Here is a 14,243-nt window from a genome sequence, read left to right on the forward strand (position 1 = left end):
TTACTGTATACATGCATACTGTATACATGCATACACATTACTGTAGAGGGTTGTATACACAAAACCATGTACAGTATACTGTACTTTATTGGCAATTTAAGGGATTTTCAAGGGTAAATTTGACTATATGTGATTTTTGCCTTACGTGCTGACTTTAGAACCTAACCCCCACGTAAGATGCGACTCCACCATATTAAGGTTGCCTAACCCTTCCCATTAAAAGACTCTTTACCCTTGCAAACCTTAACCTTTCAGACTGAAGTTGCACATGTCAGGTGTCTGCCTCAGGCTGAATTTTTCAGCCAGCAGGTTCGGCCATTTCTCAGAACACACATTGTTTTATCCATGTGAAGAATTTTGGCAACCTCTTCTTTTAAAAGCTCTAGTACCCACATGCTTTGAAGCAGGGACTTGGGGAAAAAGGGGTCACAGTTCACATGCTCAGTAGAGACTTTAGATTTTAGCAGCTAAATTCCCCAAAGATTTTTTTCTGCACTGAGCATGCTCCAGGCCAAGGTTGAATAGAACGTTCCCTGCAGTTGCAGTTGTGGGCTGTGCCAGGTCCAGGCACCAGAGCGGAGAGCAGGGAGACTGTCTCTCCTATGCTCTGAATGACCTTCCTGTTGGGCCTAAGCAGCATGAAGGAAGAAGCTGCCTGGTTTGAAAGCAGAGGTGACAAGAGCTGGACCTGCAGGGGGAGGGAAGAGGGAAACTGGGACTGTGAGCCTACATAGGGAGGGGAGACAAGATTGGATGAGAAGCCAGGATGGGTGAGGGAGGATTGGGACTAGCTGGGCAAGGAGATTAGGACTGAACCAGTGCGGTGAAGAAATGTGGTGGGGGTGGTAAGGGAGACAGATCTAATGAAGAACTGGAATACAAGGGCAGAACTGTAACTAGATGGGCAAAGAGACTGGGAGAAAGATCTGGAGGGTCCAAGGGAGAAGAGATGGGACACTGAGTTTGGAAGAGGCACCTGGGAACGAGATTGGGAGCTAATGGGAAATGGGTGATTGGAGGCCAGGGTGAGGGAGAGGGATCGGCTGAGAAGCTGGTGGGGGATTGGGACTGGCTAGACAAGGAGACATAGTGGGAGTGAGAAGACTAAGTCTTCCTGGGCAAGGAAACTGGAACTAGGATGAGAAGACAGGAGTGGGGAAGAGATAGGACTGGACAGAAGGGTTCACACTTTGAGGAGAACTGGCAGCAGCCAAGTCTATGCCCACTAGGGCACACACTACTCCAGAGCCTGGAATGGAATGCACGGTTTCTGAATCTTGTCATTCCTCTGCTGTCAGCAAACATCTGTGAAACTAACGGTCAAAGTGTGTCTCTTTCCCCTCTAGAGCTGGTCCACACAGAGGACACCAACCTACTACTACTATCAGTTGCCACAATATAATCAGTTGCCACCAGTAAAATACCACAAGGTGGAATTTGTTTTTTCTTCAGTTTACTTTTTTTTAAAAACTAGGAAACTGCACACAAACAGAACTATGTGAAAAGAACATTATTAAGGTTGTAAAGTCAAGCACAGTGCTCCCAGTCCAGATACCAAGATACTGGGGCTGGAAATCTGAGCTGGGTTTCCAGCATGGCTAAGCAAAGAATTCTGTGTATGCCAGCAAAAATATTTAGTATATTTTAGATGCAAAGAGATGCTATGGAATTCACTGTGTGACAACTACACAAAATGCTGCTTTGCGTTGATGGAGCCTGAGTCAAACCACTCAATGCTCAAACCACTGAGCTATCCCTCCCTCCACTTTGGCCTGAGCATTGGCCTGCTAAACCCAGGGTTGTGAGTTCAATCCTTGAGGGGGCCCTTTAGGGATCTGGGGCAAAAAATGGGGATTGGTCCTGCTTTGAGCAGGGGGTTGGACTAGATGATCTCCTGAGGTCCCTTCCAACCCTGATACTCTATGATTATATGAAGCACCACTCTACACTCCTGAAAGCCCACATCAATGGGCTGATTATGTTGCAAAAGTGATTCAGCCTTTTGCAATTCCCATCCTGCCCAAGCATTTTCAATCAATTAACAAGAGTTATGTTGCTGAGCCACTGTCATGTGACAGATTAGCCTCTTGTTTCTCGCTTCATATGAAATCTAGAGCCCTCTTTTAAGAGCCAAAGCTGAGCTGCTTGGGGAGTGAGTGTGTGAACCCTGTGTGAGCCTTGTGCTGAGGAGTGGGGGATGGGACTACATAACCCTTGCTAATTACAACCTAATGGGTTGTAAGAAATGATTTCTAGAACTCCCAAAGAAAACAGTTGAAAGTAAATTGACACAGTGAGAACAGAAATCAAAGGAATAATTATCTACAGGAACTACAGTAAGTCCATAAGGGAGAGCTGGATACTGACCCTATACAATGCAAAGAGAACAATACTATGGAGCAAGGAGAGCAATCCCCACACTGTAGCTCAGTGTTTCTCAAGCAGTGCGTCCTAACCAACCAAAGGGTTGTGGGAAGGGTCTAGCACTGCCATCACAAGCCCATCTCAGCCCCACACCACTCGTAAGAACAACCATACTGGGTCAGACCAAAGATCCATCTGCCGACAGTGGCCAATGCCAGGTGCCCCAGAGGGAATGAACAGAACAGGGAATCATCAAGTTATCCATCCCGTTGCTCATTCCCAGCTTCTGGCAAACAGAGACTAAGGACACCATCCCTGTCCATCCTGGCTAATAGCCATTGATGGACCTATCCTTCATGAACTTACTGAGTTCTTTTTTCAACCCTGTTATAGCGTTGGCCTTCACAACATCCTCTGGTAAGGAGTTCCTCAGGTTGACTGTGCATGTGTGAAAAAATACTTCCTTTTATTTGTTTTAAATCTGCTGTCTATTAATTTCATTTGGTGACCCCTAGTTCTTGTGTTATGAAAAGGAGTAAATAACACTTCCTTATTTACTTTCTCCACACCAGTCATGATTTATAGACCTCTATCACATTCCCCCTTAGTCGTCTCTTTTCCAAGCTGAAAAGTCCCAGTCTTATTAATCTCTCCTCATATGGCAGCTATTCCATACCCCTAATGATTTTGTTGCCCCTTTCCAAACCCTTTTCCAATTCCAATATATCTTTTTTGAGATGTGGTGACCACATCTGCACACAGTATTCACGATGTGGGCGTACCACGGATTTATATAGAGGCAATATATTTTCTGTCGTATTATCCATCCCTTTCTTAATGATTCCCAACATTCTGTTAGCTTTTTTGACTGCTGCTGCACACTGAGTGGATGTTTTCAGAGAACTATCCACAAAGACTCCAAGATCTTTTCCTTGAGTGGTAACTGCTAATTTATACCCCATCTTTTGTGCATTACTTTGCATTTATCAACATTGAATTTCATCTATCATTTTGTTGCCCAGTCACCCAGTTTTGTGAGATCCTTTTGTAGCTCTTCACAGTCTGCCTGGGACCTAACTATCTTGAGTAGTTTTGTATCATCTGCTAATTTTGCCACCTCACTGTTTACCCCTTTTTCCAGATCATTTATGAATATATTGAATAGGACTGGTCCCAGTACAAATCCCTGTGGGACACCAATATTTACCTCTCTCCATTCTGAAAACTGACCATTTATTCCTACCCTTTGTTTCCTATCTTTAACCAGTTACCAATCCATAAGAGGATCTTCTCTGTTATCCCATGACAGTTTACTTTGCTTAAGAACCTTTGGTGAGGGACCTTGTTAAAGGCTTTCTGAAAATCTAAATTACTCTATATCCACTGGATACCCCTTGTCCACGTGTGCATTCAACCCCCTCAAAGAATTCTAGTAGATTGGTGCTGCATGATTTCCCTTTACAAAACCCATGTTAACTCTTCCCCAACAAATTATGTTCATCTACGTGTCTGACAATTCTGTTCTTTGCTATAGTTTTCCTGCCCCATGCATGCCCCAGAAATAATCTAGGGAGCTGACTTGAGTACAGTGCTCCAAGTGGACCCTGGGTTGCTTCACAGATCCCTGCCCTCACTGGGGAGTCCTGACTGGCTTGCGGTGCTGTCAGTCACCACAGCTCTGGGTGGGAGGGAGATTACTTCATGCACCTGGGGCAGGGAGTGCCAATCCAGGTGAGCAGGGCACCTGAAGGGGGTGGGGAATCCTTTCCATGTGCCACCACCCCTCTGCAGGCAGGGGCCATGGACAGCCACAGACCCCAGAAGCAGTTGCTGATCCGCCCACCTACCCCTTGGAGGCTGGGACGTCATGTGGGGCCAGGGGAGTCAGGCCCCTTCATGACTCCAGGGGGGAACAGGGGGAAGCTCACTTAAAAATGGAGCAGAGTGCGATTGAGGGGAGGGGCAGCTGCCAGGTGGGGTTGGGGGGTGCAATATGCTGCCAGGTGACTTGGGTTGCGTGTAGGGCTGGGGGCACAACTGGGTGGTATAGGAAATAATCACAACGAATGCCTCCAAAATGCATTTTTTGAAGGTTAAAATCTAAAAAGCTGTCTAAAAAGAGCTTCCAGGGGCCAAAGGGGCTGCTGGACTCCCATTGAAAGGTGTCGCCTCCCCACCACCTAGGAGCAGAGGAGAAGGAAGTGGGGGGAGGGGTGTGCGCGCGCACACCCACACACTGTATCGGTGAGTCACAATAAGAGACAACAGGCAGTTGGAGGATCCCTTTGTAAGAATGCAGGGAACCACTGCTCTAGGTGCCCTGTGGCACTGCACACCTTTCATACACAGCTCTAATTAATCCTCATTGCAAAGAGCATTAGTGTGCACTCACTTGAATTCCGAGGAGTGATTGTCCAGCAAACCAAGTTTGTTCAGCTCTTCATCAATCACTTCCATGACATGTTTTGGCACTACCAGATCCTTGAGCCGCTCTCGGAATTTCTCCTCTATGGCATCTTTATCCTCCTTCTCTAGGCCTAGCTCTTTCTTGATAATCTTCAGTTGCTCTTGAAGAAGATACTTGCGATGAGTCTGCTTGATCTTCTCCTCAACCTAGACACAATGTGCACAGTAACTTTAACCTGTTATAACTAACCCCCTCACTCCCCAACCCAACACCATATGCCTCCAACCACTTTCCAAAGAGATCTGAATGAATTGGGAGGTCCCCAGCAAGAGAAGATTCAAATACCCCTTGGAAAGCATTTGCAGTATAGTTCTACTCTAAGGCTCTAAGAAGTGACTAAGAGTAGCATTGTGGAGTCTCAAATTTATTGCATTTCAATTATTTCTTTGTCACATGCATTCATTTTACAAGTAAAGGTGGCTCCAGCAACTTAACAAGGCATCATCTATTTCACAGCTCTTGGAACTAGAACTGAGGCCCTTTCAAAGCTCCAATATCTAGATCACACCCCTTTCTTACCCTTCTTGCATGTTTTGTAAAAGTCAGTCACAATTCTTCATTGAAATTAAAGTCATAGAATATTTACATGTGCAATATGAAGTTTTTGTAAATTAAAAGTGACTTATACCTGTCAAAAGTATACATAAAGTACTACACTTCCTTCGATTTCTGTCCACTTTCTCATAATTTACAATGCATGCCCAAGTAATTAATGCAAATTAGTGAGGTTTTTACTTCACAAGACTAAGTACAGATGACACTGTTCAGTTGCGAGACATAAGATGCCACCACATAACTGCTATTACTTAGTGTTCATCTATATTGCCGTGATGAGTGCAGTATAAGAACTTGTAAGACAGGGAACGTGCCCTGTTCCTTTAGAGCCTCACCTCCCGTCCAAGACGCTGCTGGAGTTTGCTCAGCTCATACTCTTTCTTCAGGAGAGAGAGGGCCTTATAAAGCCGTTTGGGAATCTGAAAAAAAACAACCACCCAGCAACAAACTATGTCTTCAGACTCATCACAGGCCTGTCAGCACTTGACGAGAAAGGCTACTGCCTAACGACAGAGGCTGATGAGCTGTCACAATGTTCTCCCATGAACCTACAATTCTCCAGCATCCATAGGTCTGGTGAGACTGGTGCAAAATAACTTCTCCATTCACAGGCTGGAAATAAGCATGTACAGAAGCACATCCAATGGCTTCAATGCATAAGATAACATGACACAATCAATCTGGACAGCGAACATCTAGCAATATGGAACTTGATGGGAAAACTCAGCTGTTTGCCATCAAACCAGATGCAATATATTCCTCTCCAACCAGTGGGCAAGCCACCCCTCACTGATTCTACAGTCATTCAAATGCAGGAAAGAAGATAAAGATTTGTTTTACCTCTCATAACTCAGGCTGATCACAAGGGATGTATTTTCAAAGATACAGAGCTAATGCCCTCCTGCAGTGTTCCACCCCTCCCGCAAGGATACAATGTGATAAAAAGGAATAACACTTGGCAAAGGAATCATAGAATCATAGAATATCAGGGTTGGAAGGGACCCCAGAAGGTCATCTAGTCCAACCCCCTGCTCGAAGCAGGACCAATTCCCAGTTAAATCATCCCAGCCAGGGCTTTGTCAAGCCTGACCTTAAAAACCTCTAAGGAAGGAGATTCTACCACCTCCCTAGGTAACGCATTCCAGTGTTTCACCACCCTCTTAGTGAAAAAGTTTTTCCTAATATCCAATCTAAACCTCCCCCACTGCAACTTGAGACCATTACTCCTCGTTCTGTCATCTGCTACCATTGAGAACAGTCTAGAGTCTATTTTGTACCTTGGGGAAGTTTTGACCTAAGCTCCATTTTGTGAGACCACGGGATTATTCCAGTCTATGATCCATTTTAAACAGGTTTCGTTTCTTTTACCTAATACAGTAAGTGTCATGAGATGCCCACTTAGCATCACCATTCCAATTTAGCTTGCAATGGAGACCATCTCTGGGTGTGTAACACACACACAGATTTAATTGTCCACTGAAATCAAGCCATAACCAAATGCAAAGCTAATGTGTCCTCAGTGTAGACACTAGAGAAGTCATGACAAGTAATGATGCATCTGCTTTGAAAGAGGCAGCTATACGAGGGGATTCATCAGTTAAAAGTTTTTTCATCTTACATTGGTTTCTTCCAGGATATCCTGCAGCTCATGCGACTCGGCCCCCGTTAATGCTGCACCCATGTCACTCAGATAGATTGGGTTATCTACTACTCGTTGCCCTGCCTGCATCATCTGAAGCACCGATTCTCTGAAAGGTCAATTAGAAACAAGAATCAAAATGTCTAATAAAAAGTAAATGGTTTCTTTGATTTAATATTCTAAGAATACAGTACTCTCCCATTTTCCCACATGGCCTAGGGAGCAGCTGAAACTTTTGGATAATTTCGCCTTCGGCTAAACAGGCATGCTATTTTAATGCTTTAGATGCAACATAGGGCTACATGGGGACACTATTCAGAAAATTGAAATTATACCGTATTAGAAATTCCTCAATACAACCAACAAGACAGGAGAGACGAAACAGCAATTCAGCTTTCCAGCTCAACCAGCGCTCATGGGGTGACTAAAGCGAGGAATTATTGGTGGCTCAGCCCAGTCTTAATGCAGGCAGGATCTATGGAAGTGTCCCCCACCCAGCTCTGCAGCACCCCTGCATCTCAGGGATCCTAAGCCTAGCTTGGCAGTTGTGGCAAGCTTTTGTCTTAGGCTAAGACCCATGTCAGGTGACCAAGCTACATTTGAACCCAGGTCACCAGTTAAAGTTAGTGTTTTTAGCCCATGCACTCATGAGCCTCCCTCCTAGACATTTAAGTTTCATATCATGCCCTTTATTATCATCTTGTTCATTAAATCTACTTCCATCCTGAAGCTAAATCTTATGTGGGAAACTCTCCAGTTACTGCCGTCCTTTGGTTAGGCTACAGCACGCAGACATTTACTGAGTCTAGAAAAAATGGCTTCAAAGTACCAAACATGCCTGAGAACTGCTGAAAGCCAGAGATAAAGCAGCACAGGGTAAAGGTACCTGTAGAGAGGGTTCAAGGCAATGATGTCCCGGATTGTTTTGACAATTTCTGCAGTAAGCGCCTATTAAACAAAACAACAGTCTGAAACCCACAAGTTCTGAGTGAAAATGCAAGCACAACATTGCTCCCTCCTCCCATGTCAGGGCCAAGAAACACCAGTAAGCTGGGCAGAAGTCCCTGCGTCCATTTAACTCTGGTTGTTGTTAAGGAAGCTTGCCCTCCTCCATTTCCCATCGTTCTGGGAGGTGGGGAAGGATGGCTTGGAGACTGGGCTCTTGCATGGAGTGAACTCTCCCACACCCTCAGGTTGGCCCTTCAGACATGACCCTTGAAAGAAGTTATAATCATTCTTCAGCCAAGCTAGTTAAAATAAATGCCCATCAGGATACAAGCTATTACATGGGATGCACGCACAGCATAATCCATCCTTACAGTGATGTTAATTAGGGGCCAGGCATTCTGAGCAATAGAGATGTTGCACTGAGAAGGGTCATCGTAATGGGATTAACATGCAGATACATATATTAGGACTATGAGAACCAGGCACCTTCCATGGGGTGAGATTATGAACAGACAGTATAATAAACCTGTAAACAACACATGCACGATATCCCCAATAGCTCCGGCACAGATCTGGATACACACACTTGCAGCACTAGGCTTGTGTGATTTCTTCACTTACTTTAACTTCTTCTGTGATCTGAAAATCTTCGTGGAGAACATTATCCACTTCTACCATGAGCACCTCTTCTGGCGAGGCGGCCACAGGTTCTAGCACCAGCTCCACAGTCTGGTCCTTTGGTCCCTCCTCTTCTTCAGCCTCTCTCCTGGCGCGCTTCAGCTTCCTTCTTGCTTTCTGTTTGTCCTCAGGCTCAGACTCCTCAGGCTCAATCTCTAGTTGCTTGTTTATACGAATTCTGAAGACCGAGAGAAGACAGCTGTAGCACCGCAAGTCTAACATTGGTGTGTGCAACTACCCTTCTGGGGCAGGGTTACTTGCAGTCTCTGGATTATATATTATGCTTAGGTGTCACTCTCTCTCGTGTCTCTATCAGGAACACTGAAGATTGATTTAACATAACTAAATCAGGCAGCTGTGAACCCATATGGGATTTGCAAAGCAAATACTAGAAAGAATAAACTGAAGCATGAAAAAGGTAAGCTGGCTGCTGTGTTAGCTCCTCTGTATTTCTGCCCTACATCAAAGTGGAATTAGATTTTAACATTTTGTTTTGAAGAACCAACCCCTTAAAGAAAGCACAGCTGGATTTGAAACTGTGACCCTTGGCTCCCTCATCACATCCTGGTCTAAGTATAAGGATGGACACACTTAGACTGAAATCTTCTCATCTGAGGGACCATCTCTGCTATATATCTTTGGAGAGCTCAGCACAAGGGAGCGGGTGCCACCACAAAGCAAAATCAGTAAAAAAGTAACTTGAGATCTCAAAGATCAAAAGGCTTTTCCAATCTGGTTGTCTATTTTACTAAATTTATAGCACTACAAAAATAACATCTGTTATAATAGTGGGATTATTCCCTCTGGACTAGGCAGTCCATTACCCTTGCCAGAGGATATCACCCAGACTGTGCTCCCTCAGACACGAACCCTATCAGTTAGATCAGAAACTTCCAATCTCAGGAGTGGGAGATCTTCTGGAGACATGTACCCCCATTCCATCAGGAATAGAGTGGGGCAAAGTGCAGCACAGATTGTAAATACAAGATTTCGATTTTAAGCGAACACTTAGCTGATAATAGCAAGCTCCCCAAAGAGACCTCAGATGGCACCCCATGACCCTCTTCTCCTCATTACAAGTGCAATAACAAGAGCTGAAGGATGTGCCTGCCCACCAAGAATGGCAGACACATGCCTGGGCTCTGCAGCAGATGAAGTTACCTTCGGTGCCCCATGACAATCATGCGCAGCTTGTCTCCAAGGTCCTGCATTTCATGGATCTGGACAAAAGTGCCTGTCTGGTAGATTTCATTCAGGTTTTCCACCACGTCAGATTCATTGCTGATAAAATTTAAAGGTAAACATTACGTAAACATGAGACAGACAAGGTAGGCGAGGTAATATTTTTTTTAGACCAACTTCTGTTGGTGGAAGCTACAAGCTTTTGAGCTACAAAGAGCTCTTCAGGTGTAGGGAAGGAAGCAGTGTGTCTGAGTTAAATTTGGAACAGACAAGCCAAAAGGGTAACATGTTGGAAGAACTCACGTTACATTGTTATGCATAAAGGACTTGAGTGGGCAATTAAGGGTAGCAGGCAGTGTGGCATGTTACAAATAGCTGTAATGAGCCATAAAACCCTGTTAAATCCATGGCTTTTGGTTCTAGCAGAATTATGAATTTAAATTCCCAGGCTCACCTTCTGAAGATGTTGAGCAGGTTTCCCTTGAGGACAAGTATTGAAAGATTAGATATGGGATGTCACTTTGTGAACAACATTTGCCCAAAGGTGATATGGTGTTTTTGGCAACTCTCTCCCTGAAACCCAGCACCTGGCCCCCATGTATTCTGTTGTTTTTTGGGGGGTGGGGGAGCGGTCCTTCTGAAGCATCAGAGATGGCCACATCTGGAGATGGGACACTGGGTGGGGTGGGCCAGGGCTTTGAGGTGGCACAGAGCATTCTCTCTCAGATGCTGGCTGGCTGGTTCATGCTCAGGTCTAACTGATTGCCATATGCCCCAGGTCAGATGGGCAGTTTTTCCACTTTCCTCTGAGGCATGGAGCACAGGCCACACTTGCTGGGATTATTTAGATATATCTCACTTAAACCCTGCCATTGCAGAGGCCTTGGGCACTGGGGCACCTCGGTCCTGCCTACTCTCTACTGGGGCACATAACAGCTTAGTCTTCTGTGGGATGTAACTTTTGCATCTAATTTTAGATGCAAGGTTTAATGTGCAGGTGCTGGTGGCCTGTGATATACATGAGGTCAGACTAGAGGATCTGGCAGTCCTTTCAGACCTTAACCTGTACTTACCCATTCATATGCTCACGCATGTATTCCCGTATGCTGTGCTAGACACACTTAAAAGCTGTGACACTGCTCCCCATATTCTTCATAGTGATATTAGGGTGCTATGATTGTAGCATAATTATTTTATGCAAGATAAGTCACGTGAGGTGCCACTGGACAAGTTATTTGCTGAATATGATTGTCCTATTTGTATGCATGTATCATTTTTGTATCTGAAGTTATAAATACTGACTATGTATCTGTACTTCAAATGTAGTTACACCTGGATAACACTCACTAGACAAGATGCTTTCAGTCTACACAGTGGGCGGGGAAGGGCCTATTCAGGACAGTGGGCCACCAGAAAGAACAATAGGGCCTTAGGAGAAGCTTATCTCCCACCTGGTGAGCCTTCCCTAGAACACTACAGACAGCCTGTGAGTGATGGCTGCTATGACTCTACAAGGACATATGACCAGACCACATGACTCTGGACTCTATTTGGGGTGTCTATTTTTCCCCACACACTGGTCTGGGAACTGGTTTTGGAACAAAGGGTTCCTGCCATATCTAAAGCTATATACGGTAGGGAGTGACATTGTCAGGGTTCCCTCCCCACTCAGAACTTTAGGGTACAGATGTGGGGACCCGCATGAAAGACCCCCTAAGCTTATTTCTAGCAGCTTAGTTAAAAAATCCCCAGGCACAAATTCTCGCTTGTACCTTGGGTTTAAGTAATGCTGCCACCACCAAGTGATTTAACAAAGAACCAGGGAAGAGGACCACTTGGAGTTCCTCTTCCCCCAGCAATCCCCCCAAGCCCTTACACCCCCTTTCCTGGGGAGGCTTGAGAATAATATCCTAACCAATTGGTTACAAAATGATCAAAGACCCAAACCCCTGGGTCTTGGGACAATGGAAAAATCAATCAGGTTCTTAAAAGATGGATTTTATTTAAAGAAAAGGTAAAAGAATCACCTCTGTAAAATCAGGATGGTAAATACTTTACAAGCTAATCAGATTCAAAACACAGAGGATTCCCCTCTAGCCAAAACTTTAAAGTTACAAAAAACCGGGATAAACCCCCCACTAGCAAAGGGAAAATTCACAAGTTGAAAACAAAAAGGTAATCTAACGCGCCTTTGCCTTATTTACTTACTCTTTTTGTAATATCAGAGACTTGTACAGGATGGTTTATAGGAGGAGGTTTTTTGACCTGATGCTTCTCTGCTTTTCCCAGAGAACACACCACAAAGCCCCCCCCAGCCAAGATTTGAAAGTATCTTCTTTCCCCATTGGTCCCTTTGGTCAGGTGCCAACCACGTTATTTGAGCTTCTTAACCCCTTACAGGTAAGGAGGAATTCTAGGTTACCCTTAGCTGTATGGTTATGACAGACATCATTTAGGCCTCTTCACTCCCCACACAAGACGACTTCGGAAACACCTGAGGAACAAAGACTGAACTGGGAGAAGTGCTGAACCGAGGCTAAAGGGATTTCTAGCCTGTGTACAAAACACCTGGGGATTCCAATCTGCAAAGCAAGTTTAGTTTATGCCTTAAGAATCTACAAGTCTGCCTGTACCAACAGTTAGGGTGAGAATCTGCTAATTCATGTCCAATCTATTTAGTATATTAAGCTTAGTTTGCATTTTTTGTTTATTTGCTAGGTAATCTGCTTTGATCTGCTTGCTATCACCTAAAATCTATCTTCTGTAGTTAATAAACTTGTTTTTGTTTTAATCTAGACCAGTGAGCTTTGACTGGAGTGCTTCAGGAAAATCTCTGCTTGGTTACAAGTGTGCATTGTTCTCTTCACATTGAGGGAGAGGCGGACTGGGTATTAAACCCATATACTGGCCAGATTTGACCAGGGCAGGACAGTACTGCTCTGGGGTCCCAGCCTAGGATGCTGGTGGTTAGAGAACCTGCATGAAACTGCAGCTGGGTGTATCCCTACCTGTGTGAATGCTGGTGAAAGTGCAGGCTGGAGGGTATTGCAGCTTGTCACAGGCTGGTGGGTCAGGGGGCTCAATGGTACCCCAGTTCCAGATGACAGCCCGGGGGGAACCTGGCACACAAGCTATTACACATGTATACTTGCATCCACTCTGCCACTTTTGCGCTACACACCTTTAGCATTAGAATTTCAGGGGTAATAACCCAGGGTTATATGCATCACAAGGAGACCCTCTAGGAACCACCCTGCAGTGTGTTATTGGTCCTGTCAGCTACTTTCACACATTTGTTGATGTCAGTGACCACTCACCCTTTTCTCCTGGCCAACTCAGAAGACATGGAGCAAGTGACTGACAATGCATTTCTGTCCTGCTCCTTTTTTCAGGACAAACATGTGCATTGCAGCACGCAACTGGCAAGAATCTCAGGTGAATGTACTCAGACCTTTCTCACACGCCAAAGATGCGTGACCAGAAAGGTGACTGATGCACTGTCACCCTGTGAGACAAAGAAGCAAGAAACTGCCAGTGTCGTGACCGTATGTTCAAGGGTGGACTGCTGCCTCTGGACCAGAAAAACCAGCAAAGCGTGGTGGGGTCACATTGTCTTGAAAACTTGGGATCATGACCAGTGGCTGCAGACCTTCAGAATGAGGAAGCAGATGTTCATGGAGCCCTGTGAGAGCTGGCCCCAATCCTACAGTGGCAGAACTCTGTTCCAGAAACCCATACTGATGCAGAAGCAAGTGCCAGCTTCCAGAGAGCAGTAGTCAATGCTGGACAGCTACCAGTCAATCACAAACCACTTCAGAGTGGGGAAGTCCACTGTCAGGCTTGGGGTAGTGCAGATTTGGGTAGCTATCAACCCTCTCAAACCCATGGCCAGAAATTATAGCGGGGGTCCAGAGAATAGGGTTTGCATGGAGGCCATTGACGGCACTCAAATCCCCAAACTCTGCCCACCAAAAGGAGTGAGAGAGAATGTCAGTTGAAAAGATTACTATTCAGTCATTCTTCAAGGCTTAGTAGATCACCAAGGCAGGTTCGTGCACACTAATGTCAGACACACAGGAAAGGTTCATGATGCCAAGGTGTTGAGGAGACTGAGATTGCACTTGAAGGGGTAGTAAAGAACTTTATTCCCCAGAAATGACATGGGTCTATATGGTATCTCTGCGCCCAGAGTTATTCTGGGGGACCCGGAGTACTGCTCCTACCCTGGCTAATGAAACCCTACCCTAACCAATCCAGTTGAATTCAACTTCAAACTAAGCAGCTGCAGGAGGATAGTGGAGTGCACCTTTAGGTGGCTGAAGTCTTGTTAGCTATGCCTACACAACCGACTGGATGCCAATGTGGCCAATGCCATCCTCATAATGTGGCCAGCTGTGTGCTTCATAACAT

At 45.2% G+C, this 14,243-nt stretch overlaps 1 protein-coding gene across 1 annotated transcript in view; it reads right to left on the reverse strand.

Moving 5' to 3' along the window:
* The window catches only part of LONP1 (lon peptidase 1, mitochondrial), a 51,239-nt gene that overhangs the window by 21,477 nt on the left and 15,519 nt on the right, over window positions 1–14,243 (reverse strand). Inside the window, exons 3-8 of the mRNA XM_084614178.1 lie at window positions 9,813–9,932; window positions 8,595–8,829; window positions 7,912–7,973; window positions 7,005–7,134; window positions 5,722–5,805; window positions 4,757–4,977 (exon numbers count right to left, since the gene is read on the reverse strand). Coding sequence (XP_084470304.1) covers window positions 4,757–4,977; window positions 5,722–5,805; window positions 7,005–7,134; window positions 7,912–7,973; window positions 8,595–8,829; window positions 9,813–9,932 — 852 coding nt within the window. The remainder of the gene's footprint in view (window positions 1–4,756; window positions 4,978–5,721; window positions 5,806–7,004; window positions 7,135–7,911; window positions 7,974–8,594; window positions 8,830–9,812; window positions 9,933–14,243) is intronic.

The sequence above is a fragment of the Lepidochelys olivacea genome (genome assembly GCF_965140295.1).
Source record: "Lepidochelys olivacea isolate rLepOli2 genome assembly, chromosome: 25".
Taxonomy (NCBI): Eukaryota; Metazoa; Chordata; order Testudines; family Cheloniidae; genus Lepidochelys; species Lepidochelys olivacea.